This window comes from Pyrgilauda ruficollis, unplaced genomic scaffold, assembly GCF_017590135.1.
Source record: "Pyrgilauda ruficollis isolate IOZ18807 unplaced genomic scaffold, ASM1759013v1 scaffold117, whole genome shotgun sequence".
Classification (NCBI taxonomy): Eukaryota; Metazoa; Chordata; class Aves; order Passeriformes; family Passeridae; genus Pyrgilauda; species Pyrgilauda ruficollis.
Window position 1 is genome coordinate 961,863 of NW_024509988.1, and position 26,776 is coordinate 988,638.

A 26,776-nucleotide genomic window follows, 5' to 3' on the forward strand; every position below is an offset into this window, starting at 1 on the left:
TAATTACACCTGGCACAACATAGGAGGAAATCAAACCACAATCTAGGGTACAGAAAAATAGAAATCTGGCTGTACATACTGTAGTAAATACAATTCTCTATGAGGGTGCATCTTTGGTCTGTGTTGATCAAGTACCTCATTGCACTTCTCCATCACTAGGTTCACGGTCCGAGCCTGTGTGGGGCTGGCAGCATGAGGTATTTTGGAGAGCGCCAAGAAACCCTTGTTCCCCTCATGGAAAAGGGAAGAAGGACCTGATCCCGCCCCCCACAGCTGGGATCACCTCAGTCCCAGGATAGGGAACGGACTAAACTCTTCCATGCCCTGGAGCCAAGGGGGCCAGGAAACACCCAGACTACCCCAAAACCTCCCCATCCCCGGCGAGCCTGAGCTTTTCTCAGTGAGGGAGACACGGGCACTGGGTTCAGGAGGTGTTGGAGGGGCTTTGGCCACGCCGGACAGAGACCGATGTGAGTCCAGAGAGGTGAAATGAGGCAGGGACAGCAGTGGGCTGGGGGTCCCTAATCGTCCTCCTCGCCGCCGCCGTAGAGCTCGGCCAGCTTGCGGAAGCGGCCGCCCCAGTCGTTGAGGTAGTCGTAGTCCTGGTCGCCGTCGGAGGCCGAGGAGTTGAGGGAGCTGAGCGAGGTGGCCTCCGAGCCGCTGCCCTCGTAGTCGAACACCAGCAGCGAGTCGTAGGGCGGGGCCGTGGGGTCCGTGTCGGCCGCCTTCAGGTTCTGGGGGGACAGGGGGGTCAGCACCGGCGTCCCCCGAGCTGTCACCCCCCGGGCTCTCCAGGCCAGCACTCACCTCGTCGATGAAGTTGCCGATCTCGTCGGGGTTGGCGGGACGGGGCCGGTACTGCGGGGCCGCCATGAGCGGGGGGGCCACGTCGTTGCGGATCACCTCGGGCCGGGCGTCCAGCCCCCGGTGCAGCTGGCTCAGGTCGTAGTCCTGGGGGGACAGGAGGAGTCAAGGCTCGAGGGACAACCACGGGCAGTGCCACCACCACTTGGTGGGCAGTGTCCAGCAAGAACAGCCATCCCACCTGGTCCTCCTCGCCACCGCCCTCCTCGTCGTAGTGGTACACATTGTCCCTCATGTCATCCTCGGGGGGGAGCAGTGGTTCCTTCACCACCTTCCTCCTCCTCACGAAGAGCAGCAGCAGCAGCAGGAGGACTGCAGGCACAGAGAGGGGGTGTCAGGGCAGCAGGGAGAGGGTGACCCACACTCTGTCCCTCCCATCCTCGTCCCCTAGTACTCACTGAGCAGCGCCAGGATGCCCCCCAGGATGCCCAGGATGGCGGGCACGCCCATGCCACCGGAGATGTACGCTCGCCGCTCGCAGTTCTTGGCTGGCCCCTCGCAGCTGCACACCTGGGCTCGCACTGCCGTGATCTGATCCTTGCCCTGCGCATCCAGCAGCTTCAGGAAGATGCTGTACTCGCCCGGCTCCAGCTCCTTCTTCATGCTCAGCTTCACCTCGTCTTGGTGAACCACAGAATCATTTGGGTTGGAAAAGGTCTCCAAGATTACTGAGTCCAGCCATGCCCCAGCACTGCCAAGGCCACCACTGACTCACCTCCACAAGTGCCACATTTATGCAGCTCTTAAATCCCTCTAGGGATGGGGACTCCACCACTGCCCTGGGCAGCCTCTTCCAATGCCTGAGCACCTTTTCCTTGAATGAATTTTCCCCAATATCTAACCTAAATCTCTCCTGCCATAACTCAAGGTTGTTTCCCCTTGTCCTGTATCTTAGGAGCAGATCCTAACCCTCACCTGGCTGCACCCTCCTGCCAGTAAGTTGTGGAGAGTGAGAAGGTTCCTCCTGAGCCTCCCTCAGCCACTCCTGGTGCTCCAGCCCCTTTCCCAGTTCTGGTCTGGGAACGCCCTTGGCACTGGCACAGGACTTTGCCCCGTGGCAGGTCCCCAGCCTAGTGCTCACTGCAGGGCCCAGCACCAGAGCAGGTGGCACCCACCTGGTTGCACCATGCTGGCAGTCCAGTTGCTGCCAGAGCCGTGCATCAGCTCTGCCTTGAAGGGGTGGGTGTTGGGAGGCAGGTCCTTGTCGATGATCTTCAGCGTCTGCTCCTCGGGCTGCCGGTTGCAGATGTCGAAGCTGCGGGGCTCCGGCACGGGCCCGTTGTCATTCACATCCTGAAGCAGGAGGAGCAGTGTCCCCGTGCCGGTGCCGTAGTTTGGTGACCCTGTGGGACTAAGAGTCAGTGAGGCAGCCAGGGAGGGGCCTGCACCCCATGGGGGGACATGGAGAAGGGTATGGGGGCAGCAGCTGAGACCCTCACCGTTGTCCACGGCCAGGACGATGGCCTTGTAGGTGCTGTTGATGGCATGTGCCGACTCCCGGTCCAGCGGATGGGCTGCCGTGACGATGCCGTTCTCAGGGTCAATGGCCAGCCACCCTGCAGGGTCGCTGCCCATGCGATACCTGGGGGCAGGCAGGGGTCAGCAGGGGAAGAGAAAGGGGCACACGGTGCAGCGCAGCCCCTCAGACATCCCAGCAAAGCCCCTGCTGCTATCACCCTCCACTCACGTGATTTTCTGTCTCTGGTCCTTGTCGGGGTCCTGGGCTGTGTAGGAGGTGACCTGGTATCCCACTGGCACATCCTCCATCACCTCCACCTGCTTCACTGGGGGTATGAAGATCGGGGCTTCATTCACGTCCCTGACCACCACCAGGACATTGGCTGTGGCAGGATTCAGGGCCACGGTGAAGGGGACCTCATTCTGCACTGACACCACGAGCTTGTACCGGTTCTGGGTCTCATAATCCAGGCCCTGGGGGTGGGAGAGAATCCAGGTAGTGCCAGCAGGGAGTCAGCTGGTGCTGGGGCAGCCGTGTGGCAGCAGGACCCACCCTGGCAGTTTTCAGGAGCCCATCGTTGGTTTTGGGGTCAGTGGTGATCTCGAAGTTGCCCTGCGGGTCCCCACTCTGGATGCGGTAGACGGCGCGCCAGGCCGGGGAGCCTGGCAGGTCCTGGTCTGTCACATGCAGCCGGGCCACCAGCACCCCCACCTCGTTCTCGTCCACTGCCTCCTCATACTGCAAGATGGGACAGGGACAGTCACCTGTGTGGCCCCAGGCACCCCAGGTGGGGGCTTGTGCCACGATGCCCGGGGAGGGCAGCGGCTGGGGCTGGGTGGTACCGTGGAGGGGTCGAAGACGGGAGGGTTGTCATTGGCATCAGTGACTTTGATGATGGCAGTGGCAGTGTTGGTCAGGCCAGTGCCTTCCTGGTCTGCAGCCTGGATGATCAGCGTGTAGTTGGGAGTGGTCTGCAGAGCAAAATCATCCCAGTAAGGGCTGGGGTGGGGACTGGGGTGTTCCCCTCCTGCAGGCATCATCTGCCTGCTCCTCCACCCTTCTCCGGCCTCGCTGTTTCCTGCTGGCACACAGGCAGCTGATGTCCCAACTGCCCACCCAAGGGGGGCTGGCACTGTACCCACTCCAGGGCTCAGCAAGGTTCCTGGAGTGTCCCCAGCATGGCTCCTGGTGGGCTTAAGGCTGTAGACACCCCTACAGCCAGGGACAGTGACCCAGGGATGCCACATCCCAAAACCAGATGGACCCCAGGGCTGCAGTATCCCTTTCTCCCCATGGCACATCCCACTGTGGAGTAGCCACAGGTTCCCTTGGGCTGTGGCAAGGTGCCCACCTCCCGGTCCAGTCCTGTGCCAATGACACTGATGATGCCCTTCTCGGCATTGATGGTGAACATGCGCTGGGCACCCTTGGGCTCCTCGCTTTGGATGGAGTAGCCGATGATGCCGTTGTTCACATTGATCGCATCATCTGCATCCGTAGCGTTCACGGTCATCACAGATGTGCCTGGACACGGGGACAAGCCAGGGAGACTTTAGTGGTGGGACAGAATCCACCGGACACCTGGCACTGCTCGTGCTCAGGGTCTGCGTGGTCCCGGCTCAGAGTCCCCCACGTACCTGGCTTTGCGTTCTCCTCAATGTAGCCAACGAAGACTTGCTGGGTGAAGACGGGCCGGTTGTCGTTCTGGTCAGTGACGGTGATGATGATCTCCATGGGGTCTTCCACGGGCTGCCCGTTGGCCGACACGGCGTGGGAGTAGAGCTGCAAGGGCACAGTCAGTGTGTGTGCAGTGCCCAGGACTGCCCCTGTCCCGCCACAGATGTCCCCTCACTCACCACGTATTTGTCCTTCTCCTCCCGGTCCAGGGGTTTTGTCACCTCCAGCCACCCCGTCTCCCGCTCGATGATGAAGACACCCACGGGGATGGTATCCGCTCCCTGCCCCGTGATGCTGTAGAAAACCTTGGTCTCCTTGTCCTTGTTGGATTTGATCTGGCAGAGAGGGAGGAATAAGCCGGTGGGGACATGTCCCAGCACTCTGGGGACGCCCCTGGACCCTGCCTGGTCCCTGTGGGGACACCCACCTGGACCAGCTTCTTGGGGAAGGGTCCCCGCTCATTCTCAGGGCAGTTGATGGGGGGGATGACCCAGTCCCTCTTCTGCCGCCGGAGGCCGTGTCCATGCTCCGGGAAGATCAGCACGTCTGGTACTGTGCCCTGTTGGGACAGTGGCTCTGTCAGTGCCAGCACCTTGCTGAGCCCTCTGCACCAGGGACAGGGCTGCTGGGACCCCAGGGAGTGGCTCCGTGCTTTACCTGCTGCATGCGCTCGTGGTGCCGGTGCTGGTGCCGCCGGGGGCGCAGGGTCACCTTGGCCGAATGCTTCTTGCCCGTGGTGTCCCAGGTGTGCACAGCGAAGGTGATGTCCCGCTGCTGGAGCTGCAGGGGCCGGGTGGCAGAGACAATGCCATCCCTGCTCACCTTGAAGCGCGTGTCATCCGGGAGGAAGGCGGCACGGCGCGACTCGCCACAGTCCATGAAGCTCACTGGGGACAGGGGATGGAGTGGCAGAGGGTTCTGGTGACATGGGCACACACAGCACAGCCCCACCCCTGGGGTGTGGGGTCACAGCAGTGGTGGGGATGCTCCACACACAGTGACAGCTGCCCTGCCAGGATTCCATCCTGGGCACAACACATGGTGCATCCCTGCCCTGGCTTTGGTCCAGGATGGGACATGGCAGGACTACTGTGCCACAGAATCCCTGCCAGACACTGACAATGGGGCAAGTGGCACCTGGCACATCATGTCCCAGTCCCCAGCACCATGTATGGCATGGCACCAGGCACAGCACATCCCCAGATGGGTGTTTCCCTGTGGCACTGCATGTCCCCAAGCATGGCATGTCAGCACCACTGTGCCCATGCTTCTCCAGCTGCTTTTCCAATAAAAATAAGGGCAGCAGTCATCCACTGGCACTGGCACCCAGTGCCCTGGCAGTCAGGCCCCTCAACCTGCCCAGGGACCTCCGGGACCCCCAACCCCAGGGCCAGCGGGCAGGCGGGGGTCCGGTGTCACTCGCTGGGCACCGGCTGGGCGCAGCAGAGCTGGGCCGCCACGAGGCAGCGGTCAGCGGGCATCACATGAGCGGGGCCGCGCTCCCGAACAAACCCCCTTTGTCTGGGAGAGAGTTGCTGGAGCCAGCGGCCCCCAGGCTCCGCAGCCAGCGCTGCCACCATCGCCCCGGCGTGACCCGCGCCTCGGCAAGCGGCCGTGCCAGGCGGGCGGGATGCAGCGCCGAACGGAACGGAACGGAATGGAACGGGGCCGGGGTTACGTCAGCCCACGAGCAGCCCAGGAATCCGGGGTGCCTGTGGGATGGAGGGGGGAGCAATCGCTGCCCCCTGCCCACCGCGGTGCCCCCGACCCGGCCAGGAGGAGCCGCCGGCGCGATGCCAGCCCCGCTCAGCCCCGCGGCGGGACCCCCGGCCGGGCTGGCGGAGCCGGTGGGGCCGGCTGGGCAGGAACGTGCCGGGGCAGGCGGGGAAGGAGAGGCAGCCGCGGGCGCAGCCGCAGCGCTCGGCCCTGGCCCGGGGCCCGGGGGTGCAGCGAGGGGCGGCACGGCGCCCCCAGCCCCACGCTGGTGCCGTGAGCGCTCGGTGCTCAGCCCGCACGGGGCTCGGGAACGGAGCTCAGAACCCGCTCCCCCCTTCCCGCTCTCCCCCTTTCCAACTCCCCCCCTTCCCACCTGGGTGTGCACAACCTGTTTTTCCAGCTTGGCTGAAGGAGGGCTGGCCCCAGCCCTCCTCTCCCCGGGGCTGGGAGCTGGGGGGTGGAGCGGGGGGGCCTCTCCTGGGAATGATGGGGGTGGGAGAAAAAGAGAGCTCAGAGAGTCCTACAAGGGGGATCCCCCACTTCAGCCCCCCACCACCACCACCTGCAGGACACTGGGACAACCAGACTGGTACAACCAGGCTGCCAAAGAGGGTGTGGGGCTGAGACCCCACACAGGGGATCAGGGCAGCCCCCCAAAGCCACCTCATGTCCTGTGAGGTCTCAGTGGGGCTGGGCACAGGCAGAGCATGGTGTCCCCATCCCTGCAGTGCCACCACCCCGTGTGCTGCAGCTGTGCCAGGGCAGGGGGCTCACCCCGGGGTGAAGGTGCCACGGGTGACACATCCCACTGACGTCACCCCAGTTTCGCTGTGACTTCAGACTCTCGAGGTTTCTCCACCCAGAACTGATGGGCACTGTCCCAGCCCCCACCACGTCCCCCCCATCCCAGAGCCCCCCGACCCACGGACAGAGCCCTGGCCATGCTGCAGCCCCCACGCAGGTGTTGTTGTTCGCCGCCCCGGCGCCGCGCGGGGCCTGTCTGGGCCTGTTGGAGGGAAAACACCGCGCTCAACTCATCAAGCTAATTACAGGCCGGCTTCTCAGCCTCGCCACAAGCTTTGGGGTGCTCTGTGGCCCAGCATGGCCTGGTATCCACCAGGCTCGGCCACCCCATGGCTGGCATTGCCGTGGCACAGCTGTGAATCACTGGGTGCCACACAGGCCTCAAGGGCAGATTGTCCCTTCCTTCCTCCCACGCCCTGACTGTGCCCGGAACCCAAAACTGAAAGTGCTGGTGCCAGAACAGAGGATTTCCAGCAGGTCTCAGTGCTGCAGGAAAGTCACAGGGCTGCCCGTCACCCTGGTATCAGGCCCAGCCCTGATGGACATCGGTTTGTGCGCGTTAATGATCAACCACAAGGCAAACAAACACAATTCCTGGGATATGGGGCAGGGTCCGATTCCTGGCTCTCCCAGGCGAAGCCGTTACAGAGCCGAGGATGTTTGGGAGCCTTGGTGCTGCACTGGGTGCTCAGTACCCCTCGCCCTGTGCCCACCCTGGCACACACACTGGGGTGCCAGCACCGCTCTCAGCCATGAACTGGTGCAGATGGTGACAGCCACGGCACACAGCCCCAGAGCCCACGGAGTCCCTTTTGGGGACCCCAAAGTGGCAGCAGGTCCCCAGCACATGGGTCCCCAGTGCCCCCTTGCCACACCAGAACTGGGCTTTAGTGCCAACACTGTGGGACACCGACGTCCCCAAAATCCCAGGAGCCCATCCTGGTGCCCATCCCCATGCCAAGAGCTGCTCTGGGGCCCTACACACTGGGTCCAAAGGGGGCTCACCCTGGTGAACCCGGGGTGCCAGGTGAGGCACGGGGCAGGGCAGGCGCCTGCGTGCCCCACACCCCAGCCTGCCGGCCCCGACAGGTCTGCGGTGCCTGAGTCAGCGCCGCCCGCGCCGGCGCACCCCGGGGAGCGGCTGCCGCTGCCCCCGCGCCGGGACCGGCCCGCCGTGCCGGCACCCCCGGCTGCTGCTCGCGCTGGGACCAGCAGCGCGGCCCCACCGCTGCGTGTGGACACACCAGGCTCTGTCCCCCGTGCCACCTGCCGCCACGGCAAGCCGGTCCCCACCGCCATAGTGCCGCCCCCGCTGCCACAGCGCTGTCCCCACGGGCCCATCCCCGCGGCCACGCCAGCACCTCTCGGGCACGGAGCCACGGCTTTATACCCCCCACTGCCCACCCCTGTCCCACACACCCTGTACCCATAGTCCCGTCCCCATCCTCACAGCCACCCTGTCCCCCACAGCCGGTTGTCCCCGTGTCCTTACCCCGTCCCAGTGCCCGTCCCGCCGCCACGCTGTCCCGCGGCGCCGTCAGGGCGAAGGTCTCGGCGGCGAAGCCGGGCTGGCACGACGCTGCCCGCTGGCACAGCCGCTGCCCGCTCTGCCCGGACAGAGACGTTAGCACCGGGCAGGGTCCCGAGCGAGGTCCCGCCGCCCCGGGCAGGGTCTCGGCGGGGTCCTGCCGCCCCGTTCCGTGGCTCACCTGGAGCAGGAGCACGAGGAGGCAGAGCGGGACCGAGCAACCCGCCCGCCGCCCCATGGCCGGAGCCGCTGCCGGTGCCGGTTGGTGCCGGAGGGATCGGGCGCTGCCGCCACGAAGTCGCAGGTGCGTCCGGTCCCCTCCCGATCCCTCCTCGCAGGTGTCGACCCCGCCGAGAACCGCCCCGTCCCGCCCCGACGGGAGGCGGTCCCGCCCCGCCCGCACCCGGAACCCCGGTATTCCCGGTGCCTCCGACGCCCGGTATCCCGGAACCCCCCACGGTACCGGTGCGGTACTTCTCCCACGGTCCCCGGTACCGTGGTACCTCCAGTGCCCACCGGCCCCCGGTACTGTCAACACCCCTGGAGCTCTGCCCGTCCCGGGTTCCCCCGGCTCCCCGTGCCTCTGATATTCCCAGCCCCAGCCGCACAGCCCTCTTGCTTCCCGAGCCTCTCCCATCCAGGGCAGCGGGAGCAGGGGGTGTTGGTGGGCGACAGGAGCCAGGAGCACCCCAGGGTGCCCCCGCGCCATGGCCCCAGATCCCAGCTCTGCAGCAGGGGACAAATGTCACACCAGGGACCCCTCGGGCGGGAAGGGCCCCTCAGGATGCTGCAGCCCCCGGCTTCCCCTATACCCTTCTGTCCCAAAGCACAACACAGCTAGGGAAGGAGACCCTAGGGAAGGGGACCCCAGGGACCCCCAGTACCATCATCTGCCCCCATCCCATGTGTCAGGAGCTGATCCTGGAGCCAGTGGGAGACCCCCAGAACTTGGGGTGCTGCCAGGGCCAGAGGCTGCTGTGCCAACCCATGCTAGCACCCATGGTCATCTCAGGGGGCTGGGGTGGCAGCAGGCTCTGGCAGCTCGGGCCAGGAGGGATTTAGTACCAGGAATGCCCAATGCCACCAGTGTCACTCCCATGGAGGACAGACTGGTGGTCAGTGCCCTGCCCATGCCCATCAGCACCCATGGGGGACATGAGCACTGCCCCTGCATGGGTGGCACTGCCGCTGTGCCACAGATTCCACACTGTGCTGGGCAAGGGGGGACAGGGCTGGGGAGGGGTCACTGCAGGGCTGGGGCCAGCGCCAGTCTCCAGGGCACAAAGTGACACAGAGCCTGGAACATCTAAAAAAACCAAATCCTTTATTAAAACTGACCCAGCTCCCATCCCCTTGTCCGCAGCATCACACGCCATCATTCCATACCTTAAAAAATAGATAATAACCACAAAAACGCAGGCGAGGAGGCGAGGGGGCCGCGCTGGGGTGGGGGGCACGGCAGGGGGAACCCCCAAGGCACGAAAGCAGCAATAAGGCAGAGACAGCAGCGGGCTGGGGATCCCTAATCGTCCTCCTCGCCGCCGCCGTAGAGCTCGGCCAGCTTGCGGAAGCGGCCGCCCCAGTCGTTGAGGTAGTCGTAGTCCTGGTCGCCGTCGGAGGCCGAGGAGTTGAGGGAGCTGAGCGAGGTGGCCTCCGAGCCGCTGCCCTCGTAGTCGAACACCAGCAGCGAGTCGTAGGGCGGGGCCGTGGGGTCCGTGTCGGCCGCCTTCAGGTTCTGGGGGGACAGGGGGGTCAGCACCGGCGTCCCCTGCGCTGTCACCCCCCGGGCTCTCCAGGCCAGCACTCACCTCGTCGATGAAGGTGCCGATGTCGTCGGGGTTGGCGGGGCGGGGCCGGTACTGCGGGGCTGGCAGGAGGGTGGGGGCCACGTCGTTGCGGATCACCTCGGGCCGGGCGTCCAGCCCCCGGTGCAGCTGCCGCAGGTCGTAGTTCTGGGGACACACATACATGGAGAGGGGCAGTCAGACAGCCCACGCTGTCACCAGGCCCCTGACCCCCACACCCACCTGGTCCTCCTCGCCACCACCCTCCTCCCCGTAGTAGAAGATGTTGTCCCTTGTGTCATCTTCGGGCAGCAGCAGCGGCTCCTTCGTCACCTTCCTCCTCCTCATGAAGAGCAGCAGCAGCAGCAGGAGGACTGGGGGGAAGAGTGCCATCAGCAGGGACATGTGTCCCCCGCTGTGCCCAGAGCTGGGGTATCCCCACAGCCCCAGGATCCCCACTCACGCAGCAGGGCCAGCAGCGCGCCCAGGGCGGCGAGGACGAAGGGCAGGGCGGTGACAGGCTGGGACCTCTGGGGACAGCCCTGTGCCTGCCCCTCGCAGGCACAGACCCGTGCGGTGACAACGGTCACTTGGGCTCGGCCCGGCTGGTCCAGCAGCCGCAGGTACACGCTGTAGGTGTCCGGCTCCAGCGGTGCCACCAGCTGCAGCGTCACCGTGTCACCTACATGAGATTGGGGGCTCACGGACGATGCACTGGGAACGCAGCCATGGCACAGCTGCCTCTGCCAAGGACCCCCCGCATTATGTTCAGCCCCCCTGCAATACCTGTGTCCCCCACCTCCACAGCCCAGCTGTCCTCCGAGCCGTGGGTGAGCTCGGCACGGAAGGGGCCGGTGTTGGGGGGCAGGTCCCGGTCGGTGACGGTGAGGAGCTGGGGCTGGGGGCTGCGCTGGCACACAGTGATGTCCCGTGGCTCGGCCTCGGGGCCGTTGTCGTTCACATCGAGCAGGGTGAGGAGTAGCGTGCCCGTGCCCGTGGCCGGTGGTGAGCCTGGTGGGAACAATTCTGGAAGGGGGACCCCAAACCCAGGACTCTCCTGGGGACATGGGTGACCGAGCAGGCATGGGGATAGGGGGATTCTCAAAGCCAAGGCTTTCCCAGGGACAGAGACTCTCTGGGCAAGGCTGGGAACAGTGAGGAGTGATGATGGAGAGAGCAGTCCCAAACCCAGGATCCTCAGGGGCTGGGGTGCCCCGGGCAGGGGTGGGGCCAGGCAGCCCCCACACTGCTCCATGCTGGAGCTGGGGTGTGTTTCCTGGTGATGGCAGCACGTGCTCCTCACGCGGGAGGGGGAACAAGGGCCCTTTCATGTCCCTCACCATCATCCACGGCCAGCAGCACAGCCATGTAGGTGCTGTTCTTGACGAAGGGGGACTCGCGGTCCAGGTGGTCCCGCGCGGTCACCAGGCCATTCTCGGGGTGCACGGCCAGCCAGCCCGCCGGGTCGTGCCCCACCACATACCTGGGGAGCACAGGGGAGCTGGTGCTGTGGCGAGGGGCAGCAGAGACCCCCCAAACCTCCACTCCAACCCTGTCCCCGCTCACTTGATCCTCTGGTCCTGCGCCTTGTCAGGGTCCTGGGCCGTGCAGGCTGTGAGGGTCTGCCCCGGGGGCGCATCCTCTGACACCGTGGCCAGCTGCACCGGCGGCACGAACACCGGGGCCTCATTGACATCCTCCACAGTGACCGTCACCGTCGCAGTGGCCATCGGCAGCTTCACGACGAAGGGGACCTCGTTGGCCACTGCCACGTGGAGCACAAACTGCTGCTTGGCCTCATAGTCCAGACCCTGGGAGAGGGGGAGACACGGGCAGTGAGAGTGGGACAGGCAGGACTCCCCCTGGGCAGCAATGGGGTGGCACGGGGTGGCACAGACCTTGGCGGTGCGGAGGATGCCCTCGTTGGTGGCAGGGTCGGTGGTGATGGCAAAGGCACCCCCGTCATTGCCACGCAGGATGGAGTAGACAGCTCGCCACGCCGGCGTGCCGGGCTCGTCCAGGTCGGTGACAGCCAGCCGGGCCACCTCCCGCCCGGCCACGTTCTCCGGCACGGCCGCCTCGTACTGCGGGTCAGGGGCACCATCAGCACCACGGCCCAGCGGGCACCAAGGAGAGTCACACCCAGCAGGGGGGCACACATTACCGTTTTGGGGTCAAACTCGGGGGCGTTGTCATTGACATCGGCGATCTCGATGACGGCCAGCGCTGTGGTGGTCAGTCCGTCCCCATCCAGGTCAGCTGCCTGCACGGTCAGTGTGTATTCCCGCACACGCTGTGGTGGACAGACAGACAGACACTGTGTCAGCCCCTGCTTGGGGCTGGGACCCCTGCCCACGGTGCTGCAGAGCCCACCTCCCGGTCGAGGCCGCTGGCAATCACGCTGAGGGTGCCAGTGGCCCGGTTGACAGTGAACATCTGGGGATGGGGCTCCCGTGGCTCCTGGCTGAGGATGGAGTAGGCGATGACACCATTGTAGGTCTCCACTGCATCGTCCGCATCCGTGGCTGTCACCTGCATGATGGAGGTGCCTGGGGATGTGGATGTGCAGGTAAGTGGGATGCTGGGGGGCTCAGTGCCCCGGCTGTGCCCCAGGAACATGGCTGGTGGGATGCAGAGCTTCCCCAAGGCACGGGGTCCTACCTGGCAGAGCTCCCTCTGGCACAGAGCCCCTGAACACCTCCTGCGTGAACTGGGGCTTGTTGTCATTCTGGTCTGTCACCGTCACGATGATCTCCATCGGCTCCTCCACTGGCTTCCCGTTCTCGGACACGGCGTGGGAGAAGAGCTGCGGGGTGGGGTGTGAGTGGGGGGCCTGGCAGAGCACCCCAACATCCCCTGGTGTCCCCAGGCAAGGACCTACGTGGTACTTGTCGATGTGCTCGCGGTCCAGCGGCTGCGTCACTTTCATCCAGCCCGACTCCTTCTCAATGGTGAAGATGCCCTCGGGGGGGGCATCTGCTCCCTGCCCTGTGATGCTGTAGAAGATCTTGGTGTCTCTGTCCCGGTTGGATTTGATCTGGGAGGAGACACAGCCCAAGGGGTCAGCATCCCGCAGCACCCACCTCCATGCCCAAAGCCCCAGCCCAGACTGACCAGGGTCATACCTGAACCAGCTTTTTGGGGAAGGGGCCCCTCTCATTCTCAGGAACCTTGATGGGGGGGATCACCCAGTCCCTCTTCTGCCTCCTGAGAGCAGCGCGAGCCCTGGGCAGCTCCTGTGGGATGGGGGTGAGTGAGGACACAGCCGGCTGGGGCAGCAGGGGTGGGGGACACGTGGGGCAGCGTTACCTGCGGGGAGCGCCTGCTCTCTGCGGCAACTGGGGCAGGGTCTGGCTGGCCAGCGGCATTCCGGGGAGAACCAGCATCTCGGGGGGGTACGGCGAGCACCCTGCCCACCCCCGGTAGCCGCACGGGGCCCCCGTCCTCCCGCACCCCGACATCGGGCTCCTCCGTCCTGTACGGCCCCGCGCAGCCTCCGGAGCTCCCTGCGAGGGTGAGGGGTCAGGGGGATGGGGGGACCTCTCCCCCGACACCCCCGAGCCGCAACCACCATCTCCAGGACCCTGCAATGCCCCGGAGCCCCGAGGAGGAGTGAGGCAGGGGACACCAGGAGCGGGGCAGGGAACACCGGGCGCCGTACGGGAGCGCTGTGGAAGTTTCGGTGGAAGTTTCGGCTTTGTCTCACAGATGATGGGAAATTCCTGGGCGGGCAGAGCCCTGCCCCAGCCCCCTCCCGGTGTGTCACCCCCTCGGGGCTCCCAACCCCCCGTGGCCAGATCATTGGGCACTGAATCTCCCTCCCCCGCCTCCCACGCTGCATCCCTCGTGCTGGACACAGCCCCGGCTCCGCACCCCCCGGGGGAAGGATTAGGGGATTAGCGGAGCTGAGCCAGCTCCGGGCGACCGAGCGGCCCCGGGCGGGGCTGGGGGGGCTGCGGAAGGCGTGGAGTGGGGTAGGGAGAGCCGTGCCCCACGGCTGCTCCGCACCGGAGGGACCGAGCCCGAGGGCGACGGTGGGGCCGTGTGGGGAGCAGCAACCGTGCCCCGAGGGCAGCACCGGGGCCCCTCCCGGTCGCGATGGCCGCGATAAAGGACTTTAATGGGGCTGGAGGGGCATCGGTCACCCCAAGCAGGACACGAGGAGCCCGGGACAGCCCCCAACCCCCGCCGTGGGGAGCCCCCAGCCCCGCTCCCCAGCTGTGGCGCGGGTGGCTGTTCCCTCCGAAGGGGCAGGAGGCACAGGGGGTACCCCACCATGTCTTCGGGGTCCCTCCATGGAGGGCTCACAGGGCACCGTGCCCGCTGGGTGCCGGGGCCATGTGCTGCCCACAGGGGGAGGTCGCAGTGGCGTGACCAGACCCCCGCCTGTGCCCACAGCAGGGGCCTGGCAGCGCCCACCTCCATTCCGGGCAGGCTTAGCTGATGGAAAAGGGATGTGAAACGGGATGTGGTGTCCACAGCAGACAGAGGTCGAGGCCCCTCCCTGGCACTTACCGCCAAGGAGAGCTTTTAGTGCTCCCGCGGCCATTAGACGAGCGCTGGCTGCGGCCGCGTTCCCGGGCAGCCCCAATCTCAGGGGAGCTCCCGAGCAAAGAGGGCAGCGGGCCCGGGCCAAGCGCCGGCAGCGGGCCAAGAGCTGGCAGCAGCAAGACCCTGCCCAGCCTCGGGCCAGCCGGGGCCCGCACCGCACGGCCGGAGAAGGGTGGCCCCGGGGCACCCAGCCCCGCTGCCAGCCCGGCGCCGGCCACCCACCCTGCGGGGAGCCAGCCCTGCTCGCAGCGGGCGCCCCACGGCTGGGCCGAAGGCGCTGGCATCAGCCGCCACCAGCCCAGAGAGACCAGACGGGCACCGCCGGCCCCGCGGGGCACAGTCAGCCCCATGGCCGAGCCTCACAGCCCGGTGGGACACAGCCCTAGCGCACAGGAGCGCAGCCAGCCCTATGGCGCAGCCCCTCACCCGGGGACCCCCGCCAGCCCCACAGCCGGGCACCGCGAGCTCCTCCCGAAAAGCAGCGGCCCCACCAGCGGAGGCAAAGCGATCCTGATCCCGGCAGTGAGGGAGGCCCTGCCGCCCCCCACAGTGCTCGGAGCCCCGATCCCGGTCCCGATCGCGGCCCCAGCCCGTTCCCGAGGCGTTCCGGGGGTCCCGGTGCCGCCGCGCCCCGACGGTGCGAGTTACCTGGAGCGGGGAGCGGCCCGCGGCGCAGCCCCGGGAGGACGCACGGCGGGGCCGGGGAGAGGGCGGCCGCCGGCAGGAGCGGGGAGAAGAGGAGGAGGATGAAGATGGAGAGCGGGCAGAGCCCGGAGCGCGGCCCCCGCATGGCCCGTCCGTTGCTGCTGCCGCCGCCGCCGCCGCCGCCGCCCCGGTCACCGCCCGCCGCGTCCCGCCCCGTCCCGCCCCGCAACGCCCCAGGTGAGGCGGCGGCCGCGCAGGTACCGCCCCGCCCCGGAGAGCGGCCCCAGCACGCCCCAGGCATCCCCCGGCAGTGCCTTGGACCCCTCATTGCCCCCGGGACCCTCCTAGCGGGGGTTTACCCCCTACAGCACCCCCGGCAATCCCCGATACAACACCCCGATGCCGCCCGGGCACCCCCCGTATTCCCCTGGCACCCCACGGCAATCCACGGCACCCCATGTTACCTCCCAGGCACCCACCCGTCAAGATCCAGGCACAGCCCGGTACCCCTCGGGCACCGGCCGGTACTGGAAGCTTCAGTACCCCCCGGGCACAGCCGGCACCCCTCTGAGATCCTCCTGTCAATCCGCAATACCTCCCTGGAACCCCGGGGCACCGCCTGGTAGCCTCTTGGAACGCCCTGGCAATTCTGGGCAATCCGCGATACCTCCTGCTCACCCCCAGTTGCCCGTCGGGCACCTCCCCGGTCTGTACCCATCGGCATCGCCTTGGAACCCCCTGGCACTCCCCGGTAGGGCCCGGCAATGCTCGGGCACCCCCGGTTTCTCAGTGCCGCCCCCCGGTGCCCCCGGTCTCTCAGCGCAGCCCGGTGGACACGCCCGGGCATCCCAGTATCTCCAGGCACCTTCTGGTCCCGCCACCCGTCCCTCCCGGTGCTCCCACGGCTCCTCCCGCCACGGCCCCAGCAGGAACAGCCCCCTCCCCATTCCTCGGTGCCGCCCATGGGTGCACTGGAACTCTCGGGGGGGCTCTGTGTGCCCCCCAGCCCCACGGCAGCGGGGGTTTCCATGGCCACCGAGGGACAGCCCTGGACTCCATCCCCCCAGCCTGGAGCAGCATCTCGTGTGCTGGGTCCCCCCACACGGCGCCCCCAGACCCCCCCGGGGCTGGCAGCTCTGGAAAGCCGGTTCAGCTTTCCTGGCCAAGGTCACTGACGCAACAGGGCAGGTTCCCAGCAGGCACCTGTGGGGAACAGCCGGTGCAGCTGCAGCCATGGCACCCTGCAGCTTCACACTCCTCCTCCTCCTGCTGGTGGGACCATGGCAGTGGGGCCGGGGGTGCTGCATGGCCATCCCCCGGGAGGTTCCGGGCAGAGCCGTGTCCCTCCGTGGCCCTGCAGCCCCACTCTCCATCCCACAGGACGTGCTGATCTTCCCGGAGCATGGACACGGCCTCCGGCGGCAGAAGAGGGACTGGGTCATCCCCCCCATCAACTGCCCTGAGAATGAGCGGGGACCCTTCCCCAAGAAGCTGGTCCAGGTGGGTGTGCCGGAGCTGGGCAGGGTCCAGGGGTATCCCTGGGGGAGTGGGACACACCTCAACCCCCCCCACCTGCCTCTCTGCCAGATCAAATCCAACAAGGACAAGGAGACCAAGGTTTTCTACAGCATCACGGGGCAGGGAGCGGATACCATCCCCGTGGGTGTCTTCATCATCGAGCGGGAGACGGGGTGGCTGGAGGTGACAAAACCCCTGGACCGGGAGGAGAAGGACAAATACGTGGTGAGTGAGGGGACATCTGTGGCGGGACAGGGGCAGTCCTGGGCACTGCACACACACTGACTGTGCCCTTGCAGCTCTACTCCCACGCCGTGTCGGCCAACGGGCAGCCCGTGGAAGACCCCATGGAGATCATCATCACCGTCACTGACCAGAACGACAACCGGCCCGTCTTCACCCAGGCAGTTTTCCACGGCTCTGTGCTGGAGGGAGCTGAGCCAGGTGGGACCACTGCCACGCCTGGCAGGCAGCACTGGAGGGATGTGTGACAGGTCAGCAGTAACCACCTGCTCCAGGCACATCGGTGCTGCGGGTGCTGGCCACTGATGCAGATGACGCCGTGAACTCCAGCAATGGCCTTGTGAGCTATTCCATCCTGAGCCAGGCGCCGGAGGAGCCCCAGCCTGGGATGTTCACCATCAACAGCAGCTCTGGGTTGGTCTCCGTGGCCATGCCAGGGCTGAAGGCAGAGGTGAGCCCCAGACTGAGCCCCCACCGAGCTCACCCCCCACTTGTGGGTGACACAGCCCCTTGCCACAGGCGGTCCCTGAATACACACTGGAGATCCAGGCTGCTGACCTGGGGGGATACGGGCTGCGAGCCACCGCCACCGCCCGGATCAGGGTGCAGGTGAGACGCTGAGCCTCCGGTGCCCTGGTGGTGCAGAGGGGCAGGGCAAGGCTGTGGTGAGGCCGGTGCTGGCTCCTGACAGCCCCACGTGCCCGGCTGCGGCAGCACCGATGCGCTCCAGGTGCTTTCCATGGTGGGAGGCGAGACTGGGATGGGAGCTGTGCTGTGGCTCCTCCCGGCCCGGTGTCCCAGATTCCCACCAGGCTCTGGGCCACTAGCCTCAGGGCCACGGCGCTGCTGGAGTGTGGGTGCCAGCGGGGCTCCTGGGAAGCTGCCCGTGCCAGCTCAGCCCAGCCAGGGAGGAGCACCCGGTTCTGCGGGAGCCCCGTGCCAGGATAGCGGCATCCAGCCACGCCAGCTCCACGGGGAGAGGCGGTGGCGCCAGCAAGGGAGGCCAGGGATGGCGTTTTGCGTGGGGTCACCGGCCACAGGTCCCTGGCCGAGTGGGACAGAGGACAGCCAGGTAAGCTCGCCAGGGTGCCGCTGCGGCACCGCCGTGCCAGCCGGTGCTGCTGTCGGGCTGGCAGCGGGAGCTGGTCCCGCTCCAGGGAGGCTGCCTGGTCCTGCCGGCTGCTGGGACGCAGCCCCACATCGTGCTCCCACCCCAGCCTGGGAGCTCCGGGAGAAGAAGGGGCCTGGCTGCCCTCAGCAGTGCCGACCTTGAGGCCAGACAGCTCCAGAGAGCTGGGCAGGGTCAATGTCCATCCACCCACACGTGATGCCGTGGGCAGGGATGGGGCGGCTGGGACGGGGCTGCTTCCTCGTCGGGTCCAGGCTGGCTGCTGTGCTGTGCCGAGGTCCACCAGGACAGGCAGGTGAGCAGGGAGCACGGTGCTGCCGTGAGCCAGAGCCCTGGATCCTGGTGGGAACCAGCTGGCACCCACGTGGTGCCTGGGGCTGAGCGCCGCAGCATGGGAAGGACCTGGGTTTCCATATCCCAGCTCTGGGGAAGAGTGAAGTGCAGGGGTTTGGCTGCAGCACAAGAAGGCAGATGGTGCTGCCAGGACAGGTCCCAGCCCTGCTCCCCCCTCTGCCACAGGCTGACGGCATGTCTGAGGTGGGAAAGGGCACCCTGACCACCCACGTGCTGAACACGGCCACGGGGCTGCCAGCAGCCGGCCTTGTCATCCGCCTGGCCCAGCTGCAGGAGCCGGGGCTGCAGTGGACGGAGCTGGCACACAGGTAGGAGAGCTGGTGGCACCAGAGTGGGGCAGGGACACTGCTGCCAGGGCTCTGTGAGCTTGGCCAAAGGCTCCCGGCACAACTGGCTGCCCAGCCTTCACCTGGGGTTTGTTTGCTGGTGGCAGGGCTGGTGCTGGGGGGTATGGCCAGGGCAGGTTCTGGGGGTGGGGCAGGGCTGTGTTTTGGGGTACAGCAGGACTGCTTTGGTCTGGTTTCAGGCACACGGATGCGGACGGGCGCTGCCAGCCCCTCCTGGCACCGGGACAGGCCAAGGCTGGCACCTACAAGCTGCACTTTGAGACAGCTGAGTACTGGCAGGGACTGGGGCACACCAGCTTCTACCCCTTTGTGGAGGTATGGAGTGTGGGGAGACTGGGACAGGTGACATGTCTGAGGGCTGGGGCCAGCCTCAAGGGGCTGCACTCCCCTGGGCCTCATTGTGGGAGGGGGATTCCCACTGCTGTCTCCCCACTCTCCCTCAGGTCGTCTTCGTCATCACTGACCCGGCACGGAAGCTCCACGTCCCGCTGCTGATCAGCCCCTACTCCTACACAACGTACCGGGGCAGTTAGAGGGGCACAGCCCTCTCCTGGGGATGCAGGAATGACACCACTGAGGCCATTAAAAACTCCCAACAGCGCTGTTTGTCTCAAAAAATCGCCTTCACTTTTGTGGGAACAAAGGTAGCCCCAAGGGCAGCCTGGTAGGGTGGGTGGGATGCCTGGAGCTCTCCAGCTGTGGTCCCCCTTGGGAGGAGAGGTTCCTGAAGATGCTCACTGGAGTCTATTTAAAGACACTAAAGGGCACAGCTCCACTACCAGTGTGCCAGTGGGACCCTCAGTGCTGCCAGCATCAGGTGGGCACTGAAACGAGTCCAGCAGGGCCCTGCCCCAGTTCCTGCCCCGGGAAGGGGAAGGACAGTGGCTGGAAACCCAGGTTGTCCAGGGGAATGCCAAAGGCTGTCAGCTTTGCCTCGAAGGTCTGCAGCATGTCGTTGTGTGCCTGTGAGGAAAGGATCCCTGTCAGCCCCTCTGTCTGCAGAGGAGAGCTCCCTCACCCCCAGCCTCATTTCCAACCCCCAAGCCAAAGCCATGGAATCACAGAATCGTTTGGGTTGGAAATGCCTCTAAGATCACCGAGTCCAACTGTTCCCCCAGCAGTGCCAAGGCCAGCACTAACCCACATCCCCAAGTGCCACATCCACACGGCTCTTAAACCTCTCCAGGATTCCTCCCCGCCCTTACCTTGCAGACTCTGGCCAGCTGGAGCTGCAGGTCCTGGATGGTGGCATTCTTGGAATTTAACATGTCCTGCAAGGGGAGATTGGGATGAGGCTGCTCTGCCCAGCTCTGGGGACACGCTGGCCGTGGCAGAGCACACGGAGGAGCTGTCTGCACGGCCTGGCAGGTGGCCACCACCCTGCCCCCTCTGAGTGGCACTGCCAGGGACAGCCAGCCCCGGGCAGGGACAGGCAGCTCCCAGATGAACACCACAGCCATCCCAGTCTGCCCTGCTGCATGGGGAGTGCTGGCAGCACCTGCTCCAGCAGCACCACCCTGCTGCCGCGGCACCGCGGGAATTACAGGGAGCCAGGCTCCCCGAGGCAGCTGAGAGCAGGAATTCAGGGACCCCAGCAGCTGCAGGAGAGCCTGACGCCAGTGATGCCATCCCAGGAATGTGTTTTCCTTCCACCTGCTGGGAGGTGACACATCCGCTGCCTGTCCCATAGGCCTGGTATGCATCCCAAAGCATCCCAGAGCTTCCCTGCCTCCCCCTGCCGCAGGGACCTGGGTGGGGACAAGCAGGAGGGCACCAGGTGGTGGAGCCCTCGTTCCCTGTGTCTGTGCCCAACTCGCAGCAGCAAGCGCTGCTCCCAGGCTCCAGCTGCGGCAGGCTGCAGGAATGTGGGTCTCCAGGCTCTCTGCAGAGGTATTTTTAGCACGGCAGACACCGCAGAGCCCCAGGATCCTGTCTGCACTGTCCCCATGGCCAGGCGAGGCTCACCAGGTGCAGCCCCCCCTGCACAGAGCCCCTGGGTGCCACTGGGCCCGCTGGCAGTCAGCTGGCTGTGCGGCAGCACAGGATGCTGGCAGTGCCACGGAGCCTGCGGCCATGCTCCTCAAAACAGGCCCCACCTGAGGGACAGATCAGTGCCAAACTCCAACACCCACACGCTCCGCTCTCGAGGCAGAGCCGAGTGCCCCGCGGCACCACACGTGGCCCTGGGAGTGCAGGGAACGAGTGACGAGTGACGTGCCACCTACGGCCACGTAGGATGGGGATGGTGCTTTCCAGGGGCAGCACGCACCCCACAGCGGGCTCTGCCCCCCAGATCCAGCCCTCGCCGCGCCCCAGTACCTCCAGCTTGTGCGAGACCAAGGAGAGAGCGCTGGGGTCGAGGTTGGAGGTTGCAGCGACCTCGCCGAGCTCCACCTCCTTCTGCTCCAGGAGGCTGAGCAGTCCGTGCAACTTCCGCTCCAGGAGCAGGTTCTTGAACCCCGTTTTTTGCTGCACCTCGTTAATGGCTCTGGTGAAATTCTGATAGAGGTCGTCTCGCTCTTCCTGCACCTGCTCTGGGAGGCAGCACAGTGTCACAGCACCCTCAGGACCCCAGGGGACACGGGGGTCTGCACAAGGCTGGCTGGGGTCTGCACAATGGTGTGGAGCACAAACATGGCAGAAAACTGGTCCAGCAGCTCAGCCCGGCCATTCCCCACGGCACCTGCAGCCCACGGGGAAGGCAGGTGCTGCAGCACAGCTTCCCCCTGTCCCCTCTCCCCTCCCTGCCTCCCTCCCTCCGTGGTGCAGCACCTGCACTTCTCCCTCCTCCTCCTCCTCCCCTGCAGGCATGGAATGCCCCAACGGGCTCCCCGCAGCACTAACTCAGACCCCAGCGAGGGCCCCAGCACACGGGGGTCTCTCCTCTCATCCCCACAGCTGGCAGCAGTCCCTGGCTCACAGCTAGTTAATAAGTGTCCTAATTAGGACACAGTCTCTCCTCCAAAGCCTATTTCTGAGCGCTCTGAATCTGGCGCTGTCTTAATGATGGATTGTTAATGAGGCCTCGGATCAATGTTCATATTCCTGGGGATTTCTACGAATTGCAAATGAGCTCTCTCCTGCCTCATAAGATTTATCTGGGTTAGTGGGGGGGAGCACTCGCTCTGCAGGACTCTTCCCGAGCACCCCAGAAGGGGAGGGAGCGATCCTGGAACACGGGCAGAAGGAGGGGCCCGTGGCAATGCCCCCTGTCCTGGCTCTGCCCCACGCAGCCCGGGGCCCCGCTGCAGCGTGCGTGACTGCTTAGCAAAGGACAAGGCCAGGCCTGTCTGCTGACCGTGGGAGAGGCTGGGGCTGGGAGCAGCTTTGCTGGGAGCAGCAGTTATCACCCGACTCTGGATTAGCTTTGCAAAGCCCTGGGCTAAGCACGGCCTCTGCTGAGCCCCACGCCCTGTGCTCTGCAGAGGCTTTGGAGAAGGTTTGGAGAGGGGATGGGATATGCCCAGCTCTGCCTGCAGGTCTCACCTTACTGAACCGCTGCTCCAGCACCTCGTGCTCCCACTGAAGGTCCTTCAGTTCCTTCTGGGTGATTTTCAGATGGGCTTTGGAGTTCTGTGAATGGGAAGGGAGGATTAAAGAGCAGAGGATTATCTGGGAAGCGTTGGAGATGTGTTCTGGGAAGGGAGGAGAGTGAGCAGCAGAGAAACCACGCAGCACCCACACCAACCGCCCTGCAGTGGGGCTGGTCTCCCTTCCAGTCTCTCTTTGGATCCCCATCTGAGATCCCACAAATACACAGTAAGCAGGACAGGACTTGCTTTGCCCAGCAATGCACACCAAGTGGCAGAGGTCAGTGTTTTCCCTCTGGAAACGAGCCCATGAAAGGACAGGGCTGGCCACTCACCATCAGTGTCTCCTTGTCCTTGTAATAGTTAACCAGTTTCCTCTGCAGCTCAGCCACCAGCTCCTGGGCCTCCTGCAGGGGCTGTGTCAGCTCCTTGTTCTCACGCAGCACATCTGCCTTCTCCTTTTCCAGGACAGCCTCCTTCTTCTTCAGGTCCTCCACCTGCTCCTGTTCTCGGGAACACAAGTGCTGGCTCCTGGGAGCTGCCCAGCCCCTCAGAGTCCCCGACACCCTCAGGACACCCTCCCCACTCATGTGCTGGTGTACAGGCCACCAGCAGCAGCCACACTGACACCTGGGAACTGCCAGACCCAGCTGACACCCAGCAGGAGCAGAACCTGGGTGGAGGGTGGCACAGGGACTGGCAATACCTTCAGGAGGTTGATGAGTGTCAGGTTTTTGGCAGTGATATCGTTGTAGTAGTTCTTGATGGCACCAAAAGCCCCCTCGTGGTTCCCCATCAGCTCGTTGATCTGGGTGTTCTTCCTCTCCTCCAGCTCATGGATCTCTGTCTTCCTCCGCAGGTCCAGCTCGTCCCGCAGCGCCTGCATCTTCCTGGTGTACTTGGCCTCCATCTCTGGGGGAAAATTGTCAGAGCTGGGGAAAAACTGGCTGAAACTGGGGAGGAAAAGTGACCAGAATGGGGAAGGGAGAAAAAACAGCCAGAACTGAGGGAATACTCGCCAAAACCTTGTGGGTTGGGACCAGCTGGAACTGGGAGGGAAAAACAGCCAGAACTGGAGGGCAAACTAGACTGATCTGGGGAGGGAAAGCAGCTGTAACTTATGGGGAAAACTGGCCAGAACCTCTGGTGGGGGAGATCAGCCAGAACTGGGGTGGGAAGCTGACCAGAACTGGGAGGAAAAAATGGCCAGAAGAGGGAAGGGAAAAATGGCCAGAACTGGGGAGAACCTGCCCCCATGAGCTCAAAGTGCTGCTTGGGAACCAGAAGCAGCTCTCCCTGTCATGCTCCTGTGGGATCTGCCTCATGCCCTCACCTTTGGTCTGCAGCTCGAAGTCACTGCGTAGCCGGGCCATCTCCTCCTCATGTTTCTGTGAGGAAGAAACTCTGTGTTGGAAGAAACGACCAAACCCCAAGCCAGTCCAGCCCCAGGGACTCCCTCCTGCTCTTTGGGAAAGGATTCTGATCCCATGTTGGTGCAAACAGTGGCTTGTAAGTTCTCCTGCTGCTCTTACAGCTCCCACTGTGGGAGGGGGGTCACCCAGGAATCCTTTCTCCCATTCCTGCACCAGAAATCCCATCCCACCCCACAGAGAGTCAGGGAGGCAAGATCCCACTCCTGCTCCCACGCTGGGGATGAGGCAGCTCACAGGTGGCTCCAGCCCAGCCAGGAACATACCAGGCAGAGGTTTGTAATGGCTGCCTCATTGGCCAGCTCCTGCTCGTTCAGCCTTATGTTCAAGGAGCGCTTCTCTTTCCACATCTCCTGCTCCTGCTCCCAGTGATCCTTCTGGGCCCGCTTCAGGGACAGGACTCCCTCTGCCTTCAGCTCTGTCAGGCTCTCCTGCTGCTCGTGCAGCAGGTGCTTCACCTTCTGCTTGTACACCTGAGGACAGGCCAGAGAGCGCGTCAGGGGCTCAGCAGGAGACACCTGGAACTGGGATGCTGGTGAGACATTCCTGGGTGGCATCCTGCCCAGCTCCTCCTGTCCTCCTCAGAGCTGCCCAGGGCTCACCTGGAGCCCTTCAGTTCAGCCCACCTTGATCTCCAGCTGGTGCCTCTCCTCCGCCTCCTCCATCTGGCGGTCCCGGCCGCGCAGCTCGGCCTTCCTCTCCTCCAGCTCCCCGCGCGTGATTTCCCAGTAGCTCTGGATCCTGTTACACTCCAGCTGGAAAGAGTTCCGCTCCTGCCGCTCCCGGTCCAGCTCCTCCCGCAGATGCACCACGTGCTGCAGCAGCTGCAGCCAAGAGAACAGACAGGTGAGGGGCAGGGAGGCCTTGGACGGGGCTTTGGAGAGCCCACGTCCCAAAGCCGGCAGGACGTGCTGGCTGTGGAGCTGTGGAGGTCCCTGGCTAACCCAGCAGCGTCTGGAGCAGGAGTCACAAAACCTCTGCCTGGGATGGGGTATGGCTGGCAGTGTCCAGTAACACCAGTAACACCAGTAATTCCCAGGTATCGCAATAAAAGAAGCTAGGCTCCATTTTCTTCATGTGGCAAAAGCCCAGCCTTTATTCACATAACTCATTTCGTACAGTTTTCACAGACCTGGTGTGCAACATCTATAGGCTGGCAGTTTTCTTACCACTTTGTTTATTGGTCAGAAGGTGATTTGTGTGTACGTGCTAAGGTTCAGGTTGTTTACATTTTTCTTTTGTGGGTTCTCATGGAGCAGATCTAATGTTTATGCAGGTGCACTTATTTTTCACCCAAGAATAGGTTGTTATGTTAGCAAACTATTCATTCCAAGTTTGTTCTTGCATGGGACCTTGCCAAGTACTAGCTGCACTTGGAAGAAGTGGCAGGATAAGTATTAGTTTAACAGAGCAGGCCTGGTTTAATGAAACCTTTATTTTCTAATTCTTCTACCTGTCACAACACTCAGGTGCTCAGATACTTCTGGTTCATGGAATTGTTTGGGCTGGAAAAGCCTCCAAAATCAAGTTTAACTGTTCCTCCAGCACTGCCAGTGCCACCCCTAACCCATGTCCCCAAGAACCACATCCACTTGACTCTTAAATCCCTCCAGGGATGGGGACTACACCACTGCCCTAGGCAGCCTGGGCCAGGGCTGGACAACCCTTTCCAGGAAGAAATTTTCCCAATGTCCAACTTTAACCTTCCCTGGCCCAGCCTGAGGCCATTCCCTCTCCTCCTGTCCCTGTTCCCTGGAGCACAGCCCGACCCCCGGCTGTCCCCTCCTGTCAGGAGCTGTGCAGAGCCACAAGGTCCCCCCTGAGTCGCCTTTTCTCCAGGCTGAGCCCCTTCCCAGCTCCCTCAGCCTCTCCTTGTGCTCTGGACTCTTCCCCAGCTCCATCCCCTTCTCTGGGCATGCTCCAGCTCCTCTTTCTTGTCCTGAGTGGCCCCAAGATTCCAGGTGTGGCCTCAGCAGTGCCCAGAACACCGGGCTGAACACGGGGCTGGCGAGCCGAGGGTGGGATGAGGAGGCTGCTCCTTCCCAGAGCAGCAGGAGCCGCCCTGCCCAGCCCAGCCCGGCCGGGGCAGGCGCCAGTGACACAAAGCCCGGCTGCTCGGCGCTGTCACCCTCCGCACCTGCTGTCCCGGAGCTGGGCCAGGCGCCAGGCAGGGTCCCCAGAGCCGTTCCCACCCGTTCCCAGCCCTCCTCCCCGCTCACCTGCTCCCTGCTCATGTCCTCCGGGGCCAAGGCATCCACCACCGCCGGGCCTTTGCTCCCTTTCCCTGCTTTCTTTTTGGGCGCCTGGGACAGAAAGCCAAGCACAGGAGGTGAACGGGGGAGGAGGAATCCGCGCTGCTCAGGGCCGGCCCCGGAGCAGCCCTGCTCTCACGGCACGGACGGGGACAGCGGCGACACCGAGCCACTGCCACCCAGCTCCGTGCTGAGCCCCTAGGCACAAAACAGCTGTACCCGAAACAACGCCCGAGCAGCAGCGCCGCAGCGCTGGGCCCGGCGCCCGCGGCTCCGCACCCTCCCCGGGAGCGGACCGGGACAGCACGGGGCTCGCAGACATCGGGGCGCGGGGCTCCACCGCCCTCCCCTGCCCGCACACCCCGGCTGCCGGACACCCTTGGGCAGCCCCCGCAGTTCTCCCCCCTGCCCCGGTTCTGCTCCCGGCCCCGGCCCGGGCCCGGTTCCGCTCTCACCATGGCGGCGGCCGGCGGCACCAGCGTCTCCGAGCAACGGACGGCAGATCTCGCGAGAGGACGGCGAAATCTCGGGAGAGAGACGCTGCGTGAGGACACGCCCCCTGGCAACGCCACGCTCCGCCTTGGCAACGGGGGCGGGGCCAGCGGGACCGGGAGGGGAGCGAGAGGGACCGGGGGAGACCGGGGGGGACACCGGGGGAGACACTGGGGAGCAGCGGGGGGACATCGCGGGGACCGGACGGGGAGGAAGCGCCGGGGGGCCGTGTGAGGGAACGGGTGACCGGGGGAACCGAGCGGTTCGGGGGGAACAGAGCGGGCGGGGGAGCTCGGTGAGGACCGGGGGGACAAACCCGGGGGTCCCGCTGTGCCCGGCCCAGACTCCTCCACCCCGCGCCCACCGCTGTGACCTGGGCTGGCCCCACAGCTGCGGTCTTCCTGCTCTGCTCTCCGGTCTCCGCTGCACCCCCGGCCCCCGAGTGCCCCCCCC

At 64.9% G+C, this 26,776-nt stretch overlaps 3 protein-coding genes across 3 annotated transcripts; 1 reads left to right on the plus strand and 2 right to left on the minus strand.

Moving 5' to 3' along the window:
* Window positions 1-65: 65 nt before the first annotated feature.
* LOC121362397 lies at window positions 66-12,863 on the minus strand. Its single transcript, XM_041483871.1, is given in 26 exon segments — window positions 66-734; window positions 808-951; window positions 1,046-1,176; window positions 1,263-1,521; window positions 1,990-2,207; window positions 2,304-2,446; window positions 2,552-2,803; window positions 2,805-3,061; window positions 3,166-3,294; window positions 3,675-3,847; window positions 3,961-4,105; window positions 4,180-4,335; window positions 4,428-4,559; window positions 4,658-4,887; window positions 8,013-8,576; window positions 9,573-9,783; window positions 9,857-10,000; window positions 10,076-10,206; window positions 10,296-10,514; window positions 10,619-10,843; window positions 11,173-11,315; window positions 11,399-11,916; window positions 11,997-12,125; window positions 12,206-12,381; window positions 12,494-12,638; window positions 12,714-12,863. Coding segments are annotated over 26 exon segments (5,235 nt in total). The 5' UTR covers window positions 12,762-12,863; the 3' UTR covers window positions 66-521.
* A 4,935-nt stretch (window positions 12,864-17,798) lies between these two features.
* On the plus strand, window positions 17,799-19,152 carry LOC121362407 (5-hydroxyisourate hydrolase-like). Its single transcript, XM_041483883.1, has 4 exons — window positions 17,799-17,861; window positions 18,438-18,580; window positions 18,799-18,934; window positions 19,063-19,152. Exons 1-4 carry the CDS (start codon window positions 17,799-17,801, stop codon window positions 19,150-19,152), a joined length of 432 nt encoding a protein of 143 aa, XP_041339817.1.
* A 79-nt stretch (window positions 19,153-19,231) lies between these two features.
* On the minus strand, window positions 19,232-26,770 carry GAS8 (growth arrest specific 8). Its single transcript, XM_041484163.1, has 11 exons — window positions 26,287-26,770; window positions 25,799-25,882; window positions 24,206-24,403; window positions 23,846-24,052; window positions 23,483-23,537; window positions 22,856-23,061; window positions 22,485-22,652; window positions 22,106-22,192; window positions 20,939-21,148; window positions 19,825-19,890; window positions 19,232-19,582 (listed from the first exon to the last, which is right to left on the minus strand). The coding sequence occupies exons 1-11, from the start codon at window positions 26,287-26,289 to the stop codon at window positions 19,433-19,435; spliced, it is 1,434 nt and encodes a 477-aa protein (XP_041340097.1). The 5' UTR covers window positions 26,290-26,770; the 3' UTR covers window positions 19,232-19,432.
* Window positions 26,771-26,776: the final 6 nt, after the last annotated feature.

What these genes read in the sequence shown, in the direction of transcription:
- LOC121362407 (XM_041483883.1), top strand. Translation starts at nt 17,799, where the DNA reads ATGGCGTTTTGCGTGGGGTCACCGGCCACAGGTCCCTGGCCGAGTGGG. An exon ending in TGGACGGAGCTGGCACACAG is followed by an intron (nt 18,581 to 18,798) that starts GTAGGAGAGCTG and finishes GTCTGGTTTCAG; the next exon opens with GCACACGGATGCGGACGGGC. An exon ending in GCTTCTACCCCTTTGTGGAG is followed by an intron (nt 18,935 to 19,062) that starts GTATGGAGTGTG and finishes ACTCTCCCTCAG; the next exon opens with GTCGTCTTCGTCATCACTGA.
- GAS8 (XM_041484163.1), bottom strand. An exon ending in AGGACATGAGCAGGGAGCAG is followed by an intron (nt 24,404 to 25,798) that starts GTGAGCGGGGAG and finishes TCTTGGCTGCAG; the next exon opens with CTGCTGCAGCACGTGGTGCA. An exon ending in TGGAGCAGCGGTTCAGTAAG is followed by an intron (nt 21,149 to 22,105) that starts GTGAGACCTGCA and finishes CTCCCAGAGCAG; the next exon opens with GTGCAGGAAGAGCGAGACGA.